General features: G+C 43.9%; 1 protein-coding gene across 3 annotated transcripts; it reads right to left on the bottom strand.

Moving 5' to 3' along the window:
- Positions 1 to 1314: 1314 nt before the first annotated feature.
- On the bottom strand, positions 1315 to 16416 carry abcc10 (ATP-binding cassette, sub-family C (CFTR/MRP), member 10). 3 transcript variants are annotated; one of them, XM_084371230.1, is made up of 22 exons: positions 16381 to 16416; positions 15593 to 15806; positions 14108 to 15479; positions 13730 to 13957; positions 13152 to 13308; positions 12759 to 12907; positions 12507 to 12586; positions 12086 to 12257; positions 11859 to 11957; positions 11436 to 11625; positions 11150 to 11227; positions 10752 to 10940; positions 10372 to 10510; positions 9918 to 10110; positions 8903 to 9246; positions 8560 to 8729; positions 8309 to 8469; positions 7661 to 7914; positions 7422 to 7567; positions 6473 to 6570; positions 4394 to 4506; positions 1315 to 4207 (listed from the first exon to the last, which is right to left on the bottom strand). In XM_084371230.1, the coding sequence occupies exons 1-22, from the start codon at positions 16388 to 16390 to the stop codon at positions 4072 to 4074; spliced, it is 4692 nt and encodes a 1563-aa protein (XP_084227356.1). In that variant the 5' UTR covers positions 16391 to 16416; the 3' UTR covers positions 1315 to 4071. The 3 variants fall into 3 exon arrangements, with proteins under 3 accessions (XP_084227356.1, XP_084227357.1, XP_084227358.1); XM_084371231.1 differs by having other exon boundaries at positions 10752 to 10937; XM_084371232.1 differs by lacking the exon at positions 16381 to 16416 and adding an exon at positions 16112 to 16229.
- Between the last annotated feature and the right edge of the window lie 717 nt (positions 16417 to 17133).

Below are 17133 nucleotides of genomic sequence, written 5' to 3'. Positions count from 1 at the left end.
GGACGAATACTTGACTCGAAGCAGACAAACAGGTTCCACTTTAAACGTCCCACCTCCATCAACTGTCAAGACATAAACACACGCAGTCACATCACACACCCTGCTGCAAACACACCCTGACTACCACACGCCCGCGGCTCATATGCATACAAACACAAACACACACCCCCAGAGGCAAGATCACACCTCAAGTCTCTGACGCGCTTCTCCTCAAACGTCAACACGTCTTTTCCCACGTGAACACATATGCAGTGTAAATACACACACTCACTCATATGTGTGTATATTAAACCCAGGATTAAACTCAGGACCTTGACTTTCAGGAACCGAGACAGAGCATAAAAAACATAGACCAAACACTCCCCGAAACAACATGAGAAGTTTGTTAACATGAGAAAAATGCTGACCTGAGCCAAGGGAGCGGCAGGCGTTCACTGCGTGAGTCACTCTGATTACAGTCACCTGTTGGTCCCAGAGACTGCGGTCTGAGGTCTGGGTGGAAAAGAAAAGGCAGATTCAGTCGCATTCACACAGTCATTATGTAATTGTACCTGGAAGGCTGTGGCTCCGACGTTACATAAGAACAACTCTGTTCTCAGGCAAACCTGCAGAAATAAAACAACAACAAAGTTTATTACAAACAAACTGGACTTATTTATTAAAGCTCAATCCCTACAGAGTGCTTACAAAAAAAAAAAAAAATTTGAGAAAAGATTGACATTTAGATGTAAATATTTTAAACATATCACCACATTGCATACAGATCAAGTCCAGTTCAGTGGCTCGGATGTTGTTTAATGCATGTAGCGATACTGTTGGTACATTCAATTTGATCTTTACATCAATATTTGATTTCATATTTACATTACAGCTGCAACAATCAGTCGATCGAAACATCTATTTTGATAATCCATCAACTGTTTCGTAGATTTTCAAGCAAAAATACAAAATATTTGATGGTTTCAGGTTTGCAAACATGAGAATTTGCTTCTTTTCTTGATCTCAAGTCAAACTAAATGTAATATTTTGGGGGTGTCTTCATTTACAGTGAGTGGCATTTTCACTTTTTCCTTAAGTTGTCATGAACTGGAGCTGTCAGGATGACATAATAACAATAACAATATTATTGTGATATCTATAGAAACTTTGGAGAGAAAAAATAAAGTTATCAGTCAAATTTTTAGCTTTTACCAAATCAAAAAGATTCCCACACTGATGGGCTAACTTGTGTCTCCTTTTCGAATATTTGGATAGCTGTTATATTTGAAAAATTCGAAGGGTTCATGCGACTATGATGTCGTCTGAAAAAATATCTTTATATCAATATATCAAACAGCAGATACTCTAAGAATTGAATAATTGTCGAATGGTTCCTGGTGACTATCGACTGCTTGAAATGCACATCCCTGCTTGTTATTGTCTTCTTCTCTTTTCTGTATTACGGTGGGTGGCAACCAGCATTAAAAGGTGCAATAAGAACTGCTAACTGCTGCTAACTGTATTCTGTTTATACAGCCATGATTGAGCTACTATTAGCTTGCCAGCTTAGTTAGCTGTGCAGCTAGCCTGACTACTTGGGGACTGTTGGTCTTTACACTGCTGGGGGGAAAGCGGTTTTCCAGGCCTGAGGCTAGCTGGTTAGCATGCTACGTGCAGTAGATATCTCTGCAAGACAATAAACAGAAGTCTTCTATTCTGTTGATCGCTTTAGTTAATTTATGAATGTATGCTGAATTATATGCACATTATTATCATATGTGTATTATTAACATGATATCAATGTTTCACTTTTAAGCTGGCAATAGGCAAGTTTTCTGCTCAACATAGTATTATGAAGTAAATGTTGACTGCACAATGTAATAAACATAAAATAATGAAACCATCGGTGTTTAGATTGGTTCCCTTTAAACCTCGTTATCACCATTCGGGTTTGTCTGCCTCTGGGAAAACAAAGGTTAACTGGCGATCCTTTTCTATCACTGACTAAATGATTAAATAAAGTCAAGTTTTGTCCTTTTGTTTTTCTTATTTATGCCTCTGAGAAAACAGAAACAATCCATTTGTCTTTGCTACAGTGACGCCAACAATAATACAATAATACTTGGAAACGCTAGGGGGGGAAAATTGTCAGTTGCCACTTTCAATAACATCATTATCATCTATACCGATCTATCACGATAAACCAGACCATTAATCGAGAAAATAAAAGCTCAATCGATGATAAACAAAATTATCAGTTGCAGCTCTAGTTCACATAATGTTTGTCCCTCAAACATCCAAATACAGCAAACTAGTTAAAAGATATGACACAAGTAAATAAAGTCATGACAGTTTGTAACGGATGAACAGAAAAGTATAACCACAACCACATTTACAGAGAAGATCGATAATTCATTCTGAAAACATTCCCTCTGGTTATACAAAGTCCTTGTGCTTGTTACAAAAACACACTCTTAGTAAAAATATATTTTTGGTTTGATGAACAGAACAGGAAACAAAAAACAAAATGACAAAGACATAACCCAGGTTTAAAATTCAAAAGTCCCGGTCAAAACCTCTGACCTTGTGATCTTTCCTTGTGCTAATGATGATGAACTTTATGAATGAAGCTCTGAACATTGATGAGAATATCGTATTGATTAAAAAGAGAAAACTGTCATTAATTAGATAAAATAAAAATAAAGAAATATGAAGCAGAAGTACAGACTTGTTCAGTGAAAATGCTTTCTGGTTTTTCTAGTATCTTTTGATAAAAATGTTCCAGAGTAGAGAAAATGTAGGAGCACAGCTGAGCACAGGTCTTTTAACGTTTAAAGAAACTATAAGGATATTCTATGGTAATGCTAATGAATGCTAATAAAAAAAACTAACATTTCCTGAAAAAAGAACTTATGAAAAATAATTTATTAAGTGCCTACAGACAGACACAACTGGACAAAACTCAACTCAACACAAATGTAGAATCGTTCATCATCAGCATACAGTGTTTCAAAAAAATCTCTAAAGGAACTTACGTACAACAAAAACCGCAGGGGACCCAGACAACTTCCCTGAGGAACACCAAAAACATATTTTCGTCATAATTTATACAACCTCCTGTAAAATTAAGTTACACAGATAAATGATAAACTTAACGTTCTCTGAGCTGAGACTGACACGAAAATCTGACTCGGATTTTCATAATATTGCTTACTCGATGTTCCTCGGAGCTGAGGTGGCTCAAGCAGATCTAGGGTCGGGTAACTGTACCTGAAATCCACTTTGTTCCAACATTTTAGACCTTCATGTAAAACTCTTTGTACATAAAAATAAAAAATAAAAAAACTAACCATAGAATTGTAAGTACAGGAAAACTATCTGATTATTGTAAAGTGACCAGGGAGTACTACTGCGAATGTGAAAAAGCGAGTATAAAGCATTTTGTGGCTCCAAAATGATTTCCACAGTCTAAGATTCAGTAATGAGTGTGCATTTTATATTTCTTCCCTTTCACATTTTAAAGGAGCAGTTCACCCAAAAATGTAAGTTCAGTCATCATCTCCTCCCTCCATGCTGATGAAAGTCAGGTGAAGTCTCGTAGTCCACAAAACATTTCTGGAGCTTCACAGCAAAATAATACATAATGTCAGGTTACATTGTACTGGTTGAGTATACAACAGTATATAACAGCTTGTAGTAATAAATTAAAAGAAATCTTAGCAGTAAAAACTGTTAATCTACCATTTTCAAATTATTGCTTCATTGTTAAGAAAATAAAATGAAATGGGAAAAAAAAGTAATTTCAGGGAAGTGTAGTTTTTACTCAACATTCATGAGTTCAGGAAACTTTTATTAATGCTGTTTCAGCATTAAAATCACCTATTGAAAGAAACTAAATGCCAGAACGTCCAAACTGCTGGTTCAGATAAAGCACATTATCCTGGAGCTTCTCTGCTCGACAGAAGAGTGTGTGTTTTCTGTAAAAGTGGTTTTCAGCAGCACGGTGCTGAAAAAGGCAGCGAGTTCTCAGAATAAAATATAAAAATAAATCTTTAGATTTCCTCCTTTGAGTGTCTTTTTGTTTTCGCCCTCTCACTCTCCTCTCGAACCGACCAGCCGGTGGAAGATGGACTGGTCAGTTTGGCAGAGAGCAGCCGGGGTGTCAAACTCCGCCACCTTCCCAGCATGCATCACCAGCACCCGGTCACAGTCCATGATGGTGTTGATCCTGACGACAAAACAAAGAATGAAGAATGAGGCAAGAGTTTAAATTAAAGGTTTCATTTCCACATTAGATGACGGTTTAGATAAAGACTAGAAAACAACAACACGTCATTATGCAAAATCAGTCTGAAAATCTGACCGGATTGGAAACTGATTTTTTCAAAGATAATTCCAACAGCAGCTCTTTCACCTGTGTGCAATAGTGAGGACGGTCTTGTCATGAAACTTCTCTCTGATGGTTTGTTGCAGCAGTTTGTCCGTCTTCTGGTCCACGCTGGCTGTGGCTTCATCGATACACAGGAGCTGCAGGACGGGAAAACACAGTCTTATATTCAGTGTTGTGTTCAGGGTCTGTTCATAAGGCTTCCTGGTAAGAGGCTGCTGCTCGGGACGAAACTCTGAGAATTATGATGTTTGTTAAGAATTTTTCCTTAAAATTAGGACTAATTAAAAAAGACCTGTAAACAACCTGTAAACATGTTAAACAAAAATGTTTTTAAAAAATAAAATTAAAAAAAACCTGCAAACATGTTTAAAAAAACCTAAAAATGTTAACTGCTAACTTAACTAAAAAAAACTAAAAATACAACAACAGTTTCAGCTGCAGTCTTCCATCAACAGAATGATCATAGATCAATATCAGAAAGATTAAGCAGGTCCATTAAAATCACCAGCGTGGTGACGACATGTAGGCAAATAAATAACATGTGAAGAGGTCACTTTGCATGTAGGTCTGATTTCAAACATTTTGTAGACTTCTTTCACTGAATGGCTTCAGTTTATCCAACAGAGCTGTTCAACGTTGTTTACAGTCCATTATTTTTTATTTCTTTTGTTGTTCAGCCAATCACAACGTTGAAAAAAATGTGCCACACCTAGCAACAGGCTCAACCACGCCTCCTCATTGAGATTAAAGTTTCTGTCCTTTCCTCGCTCAGAGTTGCTCCAAGAAGTTTCCTTTATCACTTTTCAGCTCTGAGAGGATTCTCAGTGTTTGTGAATGGGGCCCTGAGCTCAGTGTTTCCATTAGAAACAGAGCAGGAATTACTGGGAGTGATGGTAAGAGGGAGGCCGGCAAAGCACTCTCAAAGAGCATTTCATATTTCAGTCAGTGGAAATCAATAATAGCAGGGTTACTGTTAAACAGTCAGTCAGAGTAAAGAAACAGTGTTTTGAAGTTTAAAAGTGTGCTGTGTGTGACTGTCAGTCTAAAAGGTTTTAAAAAGTTAAGCGTCATCAGGTTCTCATGGTGAGAACAAACAACACAGTGTCATAAAAATAGAGCTGCTCATCAGGTAAAGGTGTGGCCGCACATTCAGTTACAATATTTAATAATAATTAACTGGCTGCAAACACCCGAGGGAATCACAGCATGTAATCCTGAGACAGTTTGTTCATTTATCTCACCGATTTCAGCCTCACAGGTTAATCTCTACTCTTTTTTTACTGCTAATGCTAAGATCTGCTGCTGCTGCTGCTTCACAGTAAAAGCATGTAACTGGTGCTGTTCACACTGACAGCTGCACAAAACAAGGCAAACAGTTTGAAGCTTCAAAGCTTTATACATAATAAACTTTATTTAAACCCATTATTTATGCGGGCGTCATCCTGCCCACCTGCAGCTCTTCATGGAGGTAACTAGCTCCGCTGTAGCGTGGAAAACTACTCTCACTGCATGAAATCAGATCGTGGTCAGCTCATGGCGGGATGGAAGGCAGCGGTTTGACTGTAAACAGAAACACTATTTGATTTTCTGTTGTATTTCTGACAAAGTAGTTGCTCGACCATTGTTTGCTTTTGGATTTGTGCTTTTCAGAGCGCCCGTTTGATTTGTTTGAACTGGCGAGCTGCACCCAGGTGAGCTAAATGTTAGCAGCTGTCGAGGAGCCCTGGCATTACGGACGTCGCCATCTTGGTTTTTCTGGAGCCAGAAGTGACCGTATGTGGACGAGAGGGTGGAACTGGGGAGAATATCCTGATTAGATCTGGTGTGGTAGCGACTTGTCAAAGAGCAAAGTCAATTTTACTCTAAAGGGGACCATAATTTACAAAATGAACATCCAGGTGTGTTGAAGAAGACTTGAAACTAGAGGCTGAGACCATGAACTCATCAGCAAACGGTTTTCTGAGATAATAAGTCAAGTGGCTTATTATCTTACAAGCCTACATACAATCTTTATGACACTCTCCTACATTCAGACCCAGCAGCTGCGTCCATATTAAATGCAGTCAGGTGAGTTTCAGTATGATAACACAGCTGAGGTCTCACCTTGGCCTGGGTCAGCAGAGCTCTGGCCAGACACAGCAGCTGTCTCTGTCCCACCGAGAAGCATTTTCCTCTCTCGCCAACCTCAGCGTCCAGACCACCTGACACACAAACACACACAACACGTCAGAGAGGTCGCCTGGATGTGACGTCATCATTTCTAATATGTGCTGATACATCACTTTGAAGGTTTTTTGGATGAAACTGTGTGAAGTGGCTCTTAAAATATTTCCCAGGACAGCTGCAGAGGAAGCATGCTTCAGTTTCAATCCGAATGAAAACAAAGGAAAAGTAAATCACTTTGAAGACGACACAGCTAACAGCTAGCAGCTGCAGTGACAGACATGTTGGGTTTATTTAATTTTTTCAGAGATCCTTTATTGCTTGATTGTTTGCGAAGAGGGTTTACTTTGGACAGATTTTGAGAAACCGAACTTTGAACAAATCTAGTTTCTTCCTTTTGTCATTCATTGTTGGATCACTGAAGGTGGATTTTTTTTGTGAAAAGCCACCAGGATAAAGTCAAGCTGAGGTGCGGGCACAGTGAAACTAAATCCCATCACATTTATAGAGAGCTTCCCTTCAAACAGCCAAGATAAATAAAAACACATGAGAGAGAGGAGGAAGATGAAAGTAGCTCATACCTTCACTGAGCTTATTTTATGTACACTGACAACAGGTGGGTGATTGGATATTAAACCATGTGGTAGATTTACCCGTTCAGATCACCTGATGTTTTAAATCAAACGTCCTGTCGCCGGTCACGTGACCAGACAGGAATGATGAAGGTGTAGTGAGTATTAAAACGCTCTGGTCAGGTGGCTGAAGTCAAAGCAACACACCCTGGCTGAACAAGCATCTCTGTGATCCTCATGAATTCACTGAGTCATCTCGTCTCCTCGTCTCGCTTCATTACAAACTTCCTCATAACGCTTTAATCTCGGCATCTCACCCATCCTGTCGACCACAGCGCTGAGGTGGCACTGGTCCAGCACGTCCAGCAGCTGCTGGTCTGGGTTTCGCCCACGTGGGTCCAGATTCTCCCTGATGGTCCCGCTGAACAGGAAGGGGTCCTGAGGAATAACAGCCAGACTCGACCTGCAGAGGGCGCCACCACAACACACAACAAGTGTCAACTCTGACTTCTTACTGACAGCTTTTATTATACTGTATTAGTGTTGTCACTCATACCTGAGCTGAGCCAGGCCCACGGTGCTGATGTCCAGCCCGTCCAGGAGAATCTGACCCTGGTTCAGCTCCACCATACGGAAAAGGGCCAGGAACAGGGTGGACTTGCCGGAACCCGTACGTCCCACGATGCCCACCTTCTCTCCGGGTCGCACCACCATGCTCACCCCGTCCAGAGCGTTAGGAAGACCGTCCCTGTAGGTCAAAACCACGGCACGAAACTCCAACCAGCCCTGGTCGGGCCACGCCGGCGGCAGCTGGTGTTGAAAGCAGAGAGGAGGAAGTGAAGAAAGTGAAGGAACGACAACGACAAGACACATTTTAGTGCAATTGTTTAAATGTTTTGTTATTATATTAGTTTTTTTGCTGCAACACTTCCTCTTTTATTAAGATCATGAGTTAATTGTGTCTTCGTCATGAGACAACAGCTGTTGTTTTCCAAGTTCACCACTAGATGCCACTAAATCCTAATAAATGGATGTTTAAAGGGGGCAGCACAGTGTTTGGATGAGTAGGAGTAAGTCCAATGTAGTTAAAGTTGGTCTATGTCGACTAAGATCTCATCCAGCTGGAAACCAGCGCTCTGTATTCACGTTTCCACCACACCTGCTCTTTAACTGCTGCTGTGTCGGTATCAGCAGCTGGTCTCACCTGTGTGCTCAGCTGCTGCGGCTCGATGGGAAGGCCGGTGGAGTACTCCTCAGTTCTCTCCACACTCACCAGCTGCATCTCAGTCTCGGTGAAGTTGGATATGAGGCCGGACAGCAGCATCGTGATGGACAGGGCGTAGGACAGCGACAGACCCACCAGACCTGACGAGGACCACAGCCAGCAACACACAGTAAGGAAACCGACCGTCTCGTGTTCTGGTGCACAGCCACCAAACTCAGCTGTGGACTCACCTGGATCAACAGAATTATACTGGTGTTGGACGACAGCAATCACCCCGAGGCCAGTCACCACAGAAACACCGATCAGCTGCAGCCGGATGTCCAACCACTGCGTGGCGGCGTTGCTAAGAAACAGGCAGCGTTGGTTCTGCTCCAGACGCCTGGCGTTCTCCTCCACAAACCTGGAACAACAAAACCTTTAGTCCGGAGGGAAGGGACGACACTCTGACTGACAGTGAAACGATGGTTAGAGCATCTGTAGTTTATATTCGTTATCGTACATATTTATCTTCAAATACTGATATATATTTCTGCTTCAACAGGCTTTAAGAAGCTCTGTTTTCCCGTCTCTCACCTGGCAGAGCTGCCGCTGGCCCGGATGGTTCCGAGCCCGGTCAGCGTCTCGGAGAAGTGCGAGTAGACGGGCGACAGAGTCAGGCTGTACAGGCGCTTCAGCTCCCGAGACGTGTGACGGTAAAAGCGCTGCGTGCGGTAGTAGAACAGAGCCAGGGGCAGCAGCGGCACTAGGACCCAGGGGAGGCTGTAGCTTATTATCACCAGCATGCCCAGCAGGTTGAACGTGGTGGCGAGCAGGATGTTCAGGATGAACGGCAGCTTGTCGTCCACGTTGTACACGTCCGAAGAGAAGCGGTTGAGGACGCGACCCATCGGGGTGGTGTCGAAGAAGGTCATGGTGGCCTGCGGGAGGATGGAGACAGGAAGTGAAGTTTCAAATTAAAATAGGGAGGTAAAGATGAAACAAAGTGTCTTCTTAAAGCTGCTCTATCATTTATTTTTTTATTTACAATGGACACGAGTCGACTCTGCAATTCCCCTCAGTCACAGAGAGCTTTTTTAGCATCTTTCAGCTCATTGTTTTGGTTTTACTGCCTGCAACTTCACTGAACTGGTCACTTCTCTCAGTGCTCGGTGCCACAAGCATAAGCGTATGTGCTACGAGAGGCTAAAAAGCTCCACAGAGCTTCAGAGATTAAACAAACAAGATGTCACATGTTGGATTTTATGTTGAGGTGGACTTTACTTTTAGACAGAGACAGTTTAGCCGTTTTCTCCTGTTTGCAGTCTGTCTACTCAGCTACGTTACCCAAAACGTCAAAATATTCATCTCGTGTCTTAGTCAAGCAGTGTGAGCATCACATCTAAAGGTGTTTGAGGATAATTAACATCCTCTCATCAGTGTAGAGTTTCATCCTGGCAGCCGTTCAGTCAGCAGCCTGGTGCTCTAACCCTCATCTACTGCTGCCAAACATGACAAACACTCAATCTGCTCGGCTCGGCTCGGCTCGGCTCTCGCTGGCGGCCCGCGGAGAATGACAGTTGCTCGAGGGCACGAAGCTCAGATGACGCACCTTCAGGACCCGGTCCAGAAGCCTTTTGTGGATGAGCGTGGCAGCACAGACGACTCCGTAGGCAAAGAGGAAGGCTCGCAGGGCGGTGAAGACGGTGTTGGCCACGGCGATGGAGGTGTACACCGTCAGGTAGAACTGGACGTCGGAGCTCATGTTTGACGGGAAGGTTTGTACTGACGAGGACGGAAAAGACCTGAAGTAGATGTGAATGTTTAGTTTATTGACCCGTTAACTTCACTTCATATTATATTCATCATTAAAACAACAGGCTGACCTCAAAATACATAAAAACACCTTTTATTTTTCTATTCTTGCCTTTTTTTAGTTAATTTGTAAAAATAATAATTTAAAATTGACTTGAATGTGCATCCGATTCCTTTGGTTTGGCAACTAGGCTCCACAAAACCTAATTACTTTTTATTCAATTAAACGTCATAGTGATGAGACAACTTACATTAACCCTCCAGGTGAGAAGAGCAGCAGGTGAGGCGAGCTGAAGGCAGCTGAGGTCGAACCATTCGTTCTCGAGGAACCGTTGTTTTTCAGCTCTGAGATCCAGTGAGAGAGCCACCAGTCAGAGACGTTCCTGGAGGCTGAAACGGCAGGAAGAGGTTTAATTATTCTGCTCTGTTAGATGAAATACAGTGAAGTCTGGTGACAAATCTACAGTCTAAAGCCCCTCGAGGCCGCAGTGATCGCCTCCTGGTGTTAATCCTTTAACATCTTGTTTGTGTTTGATTGCTGATCTACTTCTTACCTTGAGACAAACCTTTGATATAAACAAAAAACAACATCTTTAATATGAATGAATAGATTAAACCGGTCGATCCAAACCTTGCATGAGGAGCAGAGACATCAGGATGGAAGCAGCCAGCGCTCCGCCCACAGCAGCCCAGTAGGTCTGGTAAACTCTCCACGACAGTCCGCCCGCCTGCTTCTGCTCCGCCCCCGACTGGTCGGGGTCATCATCCACACATAGATCAGGAGGCGAACCTGGATCCTCGTCCTCCTGCTCGGCGCCTTCTGGTCAGAACCAAGAAGAGACATGAAGATAATGTTTTCAGCAAAGCTAGAGCAAAACTACAGCTGAAAGACTTCACTGGAGGTTTGACCCAGAATAACAGAGACAAGTGACAAGAGTTGATTTTAATAACAAAGAGGACGTCAGTATGTTTCTGTTACTTATTCAAACATTAACATGCATAATATGTTTTACGTTGAGGTGAACGTACCTTTCTCTTTCATGTTGTGGTCGTTCTTTTGTTTTTTCGGCACTGCCTCGACCAGAGGAAGGATTTCTGCCGCTGTGCCTGTTTAACAGCAAAGAGACAGTGCAGGTATAAAAAGGTCTTGACTTCTAAAATGATTGTGTTTGCAGACAAAATACAGAATAATGCAATGTAATGGTTGAAATAACGGACAGTAAGTCCTCTATAATTCATGACAAACAAAAAAATGTCAGTTGTTTATAACCACACGCGACGTTTCCACCTGTCTGATGCAGATTTTAGTTTCTACCTGTCCTGACGATCGCTCCGTTGTCCATGAGGACGACCAGGTCGGCTTTGTACACAAACTCTAAGCGGTGCGTGCAAAGGATTCTGGTCTTTCCCTTGAGGAGCTCCGTGATACATTTCTTCATGAGATGTTCGGCCACGTCAGTATCGACCGCCGCCAACGGATCATCGAGGAGGTAGATGTCTTTGTCCTGAGGCGGTGAGGGCAGGCAGAGAGGTGAAAGCACATGAAACACCTGCTGGGTAAACTGTGTTTTTTCTGGTTTATACACATGTGTATCTACACTTCTACTACTTTTAAAGATGAACAAAACAGAAATAAATACATGTTAAAGTAAAATTCTGCAATGATTTTATCCTTTGTCAGCGTTTTCCTGCAGACTCTGTGCTATAAGCAGATAGCAGGTTGGTGCAGAGGACCGACCATGTAAACAGCTCTGGCGAGGGCCAGTCGAGCCTTCTGTCCTCCGCTCAGAGTCACTCCGTTCTCTCCCACTTCTGTCTTGTCACCATTCGGCAAAACCTGAAGACGCATTGAAGAAGGTTTAGGATCTCTAACAGTCAGCGCTCACAGCGATATGTAGAGACAGTAAAGGAAAGAAATACAAAGGCAGGCGAAGAAACAGACATAAAAGAGGGTAGTGGTCGTACGTTGAGGTCGTCTGAGAGAGCGCAGGCCTCGATCACGGCCTGATAGAAGGCGGGATCGTGCGCTTTGCCAAACAGGATGTTGTCCCGTACTGATGCATGCTGGATCCACGGCTCCTGAGCGGCCAGCCCGAAGCCGGCCTCTCTGCCTGCAACATATACGACTCCACTCAGCCTGCACAGACAGGAGCAAAGACTGATTATTCAGTCTTGTCTGAGCACAACATCAAACACTGGGATCATTTCTTCTCTTCGACGACCTCAAAGTTGTATCATCTCCTCATCTAAAGCAGCTTGAAGGACAAAAAATGGACGAAGACCAGCAGCTAAAATTCCCTGAACTTCTCCACAATGCAAACAAACCTTAGGAATTAAATTTATAGAAACCTTAATTGTAATATTTGAAGTTTCAGAGGTGGTTTACCTGCTGAGTTCTCCAGTGACAGCAGCCAGTAAGGAACTCTTCCCACAGCCGACCTTCCCCACCACAACGACCAGAGAGCCCTGAACCAGAACCACAAGTCAACGCTGTTACTGCTCGCTCCAACTTTAAGATGGAAAAAAAATATCTTTAACTCAAACTTGACTTTTAACTTCACTCCTCTGCACTGGCTCAGCTCTAACTCTGCAGGACTAAAGTAACTCACAGATATGTGTGTCGACAGACGGCTCGTACCTTGGTGATGTGTAGATTGAGGCTGTGCAGCAGCAGACTCCCTTTAGCAGCTCCACGTTCAGGTTCCCCCTCTTTGGGACTGTCGGGCCCCTGCCAGGAAAATGTCCCCTGGTTCAACAGGACAGACGTCTGACTGTCTTCAGGAGACACTAAGACACATATGGAAGGTTGAATCGCAGTGGAAATAGATATCATTATATATATTGTCACTTAGTTTTGTTGTAGAGGAATAAGCAGGATTTAGTGATCGATGTTACGCTTCATCTCATTCACTCTCTGACTCTCTCCTGGAAGTTACAGCAGTCGACCACATGTGACCAGATAAAAACTGTGTCTGCGACCTGTTTTTAAACTCATCCACCTTCACACACAGACATCAAAGCAGCAGCCTACCCAGAGCGTAGTACGCCTGCAGGTCCTGGTTGGTCAGTTTGAAGAAGCGCTGGATTCGATCCAGAGAGACTTTGGCCTCCAGGATGCCGTTGAGCACCCAGGGGAAAGCGTTGAGTGGGAGGACCAACATTCCCACCAGAGCCAGCGTGGTGAACACCTGCAGGAGAGAACATTTACCGCTGAGTCATCAAACATAAAAACAACCTGCAAAGAGAGAAAAAAAACAGGCTGCAAGAACCCTTCCTTACATTCGATCACACACCGTGAAGAGCTGACAGTTTTCTAAACACCACAGACTAAGGGATTCAAACCCTCAACTGGAGATAGAAGGGTACAGATTATTACTAAGCTTTTATTTTGAAAAACTCATTCACCCCTGCTCATCATCAAGGTAAAAACTTGAAGAAGCTGCGTATAAAACACAGTGTTAGCTCTTTTCTCTCATGTGAAAAGAGTTTTTAAGCCTTAAAGCTGCTGTTATAAACAAAACGCTCCCTCAAAGCTCCACACTTCCTCGCAGCTCCGTTCACATCACAGAATAAAGTTACATCTCAAAGCGTCGAGAGAAGCTTCCCCACCTTGGCTGCAGTCAGCTGGTGTCCCAGCAGCACGTAGGTGACGAAGGTGAGGATGGAGATGACCACGGGCAGAGCGGCCCAGGTGTAAACACACATGGCGTCCAGGTACTTGATGGCCTTGAGGTGGGACAGCTCTTGTTTACGACTGTCGGTGACCTTCTGAGTGAAATGAGGCTCCCAGTTGTAGAACTTGATGACCCGAATGCCGAAGAGGATCTCGGTCATTAACTGTGAGAGAAAAGTGAGAAACTCAACGTTTTTCTTGGGCTAATACAGCGTGAACAAGGAATAAGTGGAACTCTTTTACATTAATATTTATTTTAGGATGTCACGGTACGCCGATATTGACGATAACCGTAATATTTATAAAGTTCTCACCTTAACACGGTCGTCCTTGCACCTGAGCATGCCTTTGCTGTTGCTAAGGATACGGATAGCGAGGAACCTGTTGAACGGCAGCAGCAGCAGCGCCACACCCAGCCCTCCGAGGAAGGCCACACCCACCTGCAGGTACAGCAAGTAGAGGGTGATACAAAACTGGAAGGGCATGCTCCACAGCTCGTGGAAGCTCCTGAAGAAGTTGACCACGCGGTCGGCGTCCGTGGTCATTAAGTTCACCAGCTCTCCCAGAGTGAAGCTGGCCAGGCTGCTGCCGCTGACCTGCAGGGCTTTGCTGTAGATGGACGACACAAGAGCTGCACGTGCTGCCAACGCCACCTTGGAGACCTCGAAGACGAAGATGTTTTGGAGGACTGAGGTGAGAAGAGAGGTGGCAAAGAGCCCCAGAGCGCAGTAGGCACCCGTGCTGACAGGAGCTCCCTCGTCCTCCATGAAGTTCACCAGACTGCTGAGGAGGAGGGGACCTGCGAAGCTCAACACGTTCACCAACACCTTCAGCACACCAAGGACGTAAAAACGCAACCCAAACGCCTTGTGCAGAACCCTCAGCAGTCCTACATCACCCTCCAGCTCCAGTGGATCCTCCTGGTGTTGCGAACTCCAGGTGCCACCCAGGAGGTTTCTGCTGACCGGACTGGGCCACTGATCCTGCCCGTCACTGACTGCAACCCCTCGTCTGCAGGCTTCCCAGCACTGGTTGAAGCATCGACAGACCACATTAGTCCGAAGTTTCCGAGGGAGGTGATAAAGATCAGCCGGTCTGTCCAGCTCCCCTCGCTGCCCTCGTCTGAGGAGAGGATTCAGCCACAGGTAGAAGAGCCGCGAGACACAGCTGCTCCCGTCCTCGGCCACCATCTCCCCTGTATCCGGCTCGGTGCTCTCTGAGATGAGAGGGGATCCATCCACTGCATTGATGTACAAAGTATATCCAGCATCACTGATGCAGGGGAATGTAAACGCCAGAAGATAAACCAGGAGAGGGACTGTTCTGGCTGAGGCGAGCACAAAACGTGCCACTTTCAGAGGTTGTGTGAGGTGTAAATACTCCTGACTGTCACAGAAAATCATCAAGGTGATGACCACGTTTGGGACGGACAGAAGGACCAGCAGCAGCAGCAGCGGAGGTCCTCTGGTTCTCCTGAAAGCAGTCCTCTGGAGCACGGTGATGGCACTGAAGTGGACCAGCCAGGCCAGGATGGCACAGCCGTCAGCGAAGACGTCCAGGTACACGTCCGCCTGCTGGAGGAGACTCACCACGATGACGTCCGCTGTGAAGAGCAGCGCAGCCAGCAGAGCCGACACCAACCTGAGCCTCCAACCGAAGGGAGGAGACGTCTGGAAGAGGCTGCATCTACGAAGCAGAAACATTATTACAGAGGTAGAGATGTAATGCATGTATAAACTGTCTGCACAGACTGACGTGTGAATGGGATCGCTAAGTTTTTCCTGATACGTGTGACCTACCTGGCCATGCCGAGGTAGCAGGCACTGAAAATGGCCATCCCTGCATGAGGCAAGGCTCCCAGGACGAGCTGGTTGAAACAGGGGCTGATGTGTCCATCCTGCCACACAGGGAAAGGATCCTGCCCGTCTGTATGACAGAGGCCTGCGACCAGCTCGGCCGGCCCAAAGTACCTCATCACTCCTCCTGTTTGACTGCTGTCATTCTGGAAAATACCTGAAGAGCAGGTCAGGGAGGAGAGGACTGTCAGAGAGATGAGTTATTCTTCTAGCTGCCTAATCTACAAGAAGGCCAAAATAATCCAAGCTAAAGGAGCCTGAAGGCATCACTTGTGACAGTGAAGTAAACACAAGGAAAACAAGAGCAGAAAGTATGATTCATATCTTTTCTACACTCAATGGACGGTCTACAAACACAAGAGAAGACCAACAGTCAACGATTGGACAACAAACTCAACATACTTCAGGTTGTCGCTGGCATGTCCTGCTAGTTTTCCACCATAAATGTGTTTCAGCACTTACCTGTGACCACTGAGAAGCAGCTAACCGGACAGGTATCAGGGAGGTTTCCTGACCGTTAGTAACCTGCTGCGTGTACTCATGTAAACAAACGAGGCTAGCTAACTAGCATAGCTAACAAAATATTAACCTGCCCGGCTTGTTCGCACGGCACCGCCATGCTAACACACTTAGTATGTAAATAAAACACCGACGAGACAATCTTGTGCTTTATATAACTCAACAACACCACTAATGTCACGTTATTAACATAAGAAACCTTCAAATATTACCGGCTGTCATCAGCTACCAGGAAAAAGCCCCTGTCGACTTCTGATGACGTAAGCCAAAAGCTTTTCAAAATAAATGTCCCATGTAGAAATATTTCATTTATTTATTCTAACTTGAACTTTTGAACTCATTTTGATTGATTTATGAGTAGATCTCTAATATGAGCGTGATAACAGTTATCTAAGAATGGACTGGAAGATACTTAAAGTAGAAAAACGCACATTTTTAGTACAAAAAGTTGTACATAAACATATTTAAGTGAATCTTAATGGTGTCTCAGTACAGTCATGTACACTTTAAGTATGTCTTTAGCAGCACTAATTATGTTTTATTAGCCACAGGTGGAAGTAACTATTTACAACCACTCAAATACTGTAATTAAGTCATTTCCTGGGTATTTTTCAAGTCTATAACTTTTACTACTACTACTACCCAATCTAATTATTTACTTTTATGAGCATAATTGAGTACAATTTGAACCTTTCATCTTCATTTTTGTAGCCAACAAGGCTATACAATGACAAACCACCAATGAAAACCAATGCACATTAAGTACATTGTTAGCACATCAACAATAGCACACTTTTAGTACATTAATCATGTGCTATACTTGTGTATACTTAAATTAAGTGTACCTCAGTGTACTTTTTTTCACATGGGACAATAAAAAATCAAGAGTCAACTCACTCACACCCACATTTTTTTCCTATGAAGTGATTTAATATGCAATTTGATTTAAAGCTGAAAAGTGAGCA

This window comes from Pagrus pagrus (assembly GCF_965226575.1).
Source record: "Pagrus pagrus genome assembly, chromosome: 2".
Classification (NCBI taxonomy): Eukaryota; Metazoa; Chordata; class Actinopteri; order Spariformes; family Sparidae; genus Pagrus; species Pagrus pagrus.
The sequence above is the reverse complement of the archived record's forward strand: the minus strand, read 5'-3'. Positions and strand labels throughout refer to the sequence as shown.

What these genes read in the sequence shown, in the direction of transcription:
- abcc10 (XM_084371230.1), bottom strand. An exon ending in GCAGGCGTACTACGCTCTGG is followed by an intron (nt 12,908 to 13,151) that starts GTAGGCTGCTGC and finishes TATGTGTCTTAG; the next exon opens with TGTCTCCTGAAGACAGTCAG. An exon ending in CTCTGCTGACCCAGGCCAAG is followed by an intron (nt 4,507 to 6,472) that starts GTGAGACCTCAG and finishes CCCGTCCTGCAG; the next exon opens with CTCCTGTGTATCGATGAAGC.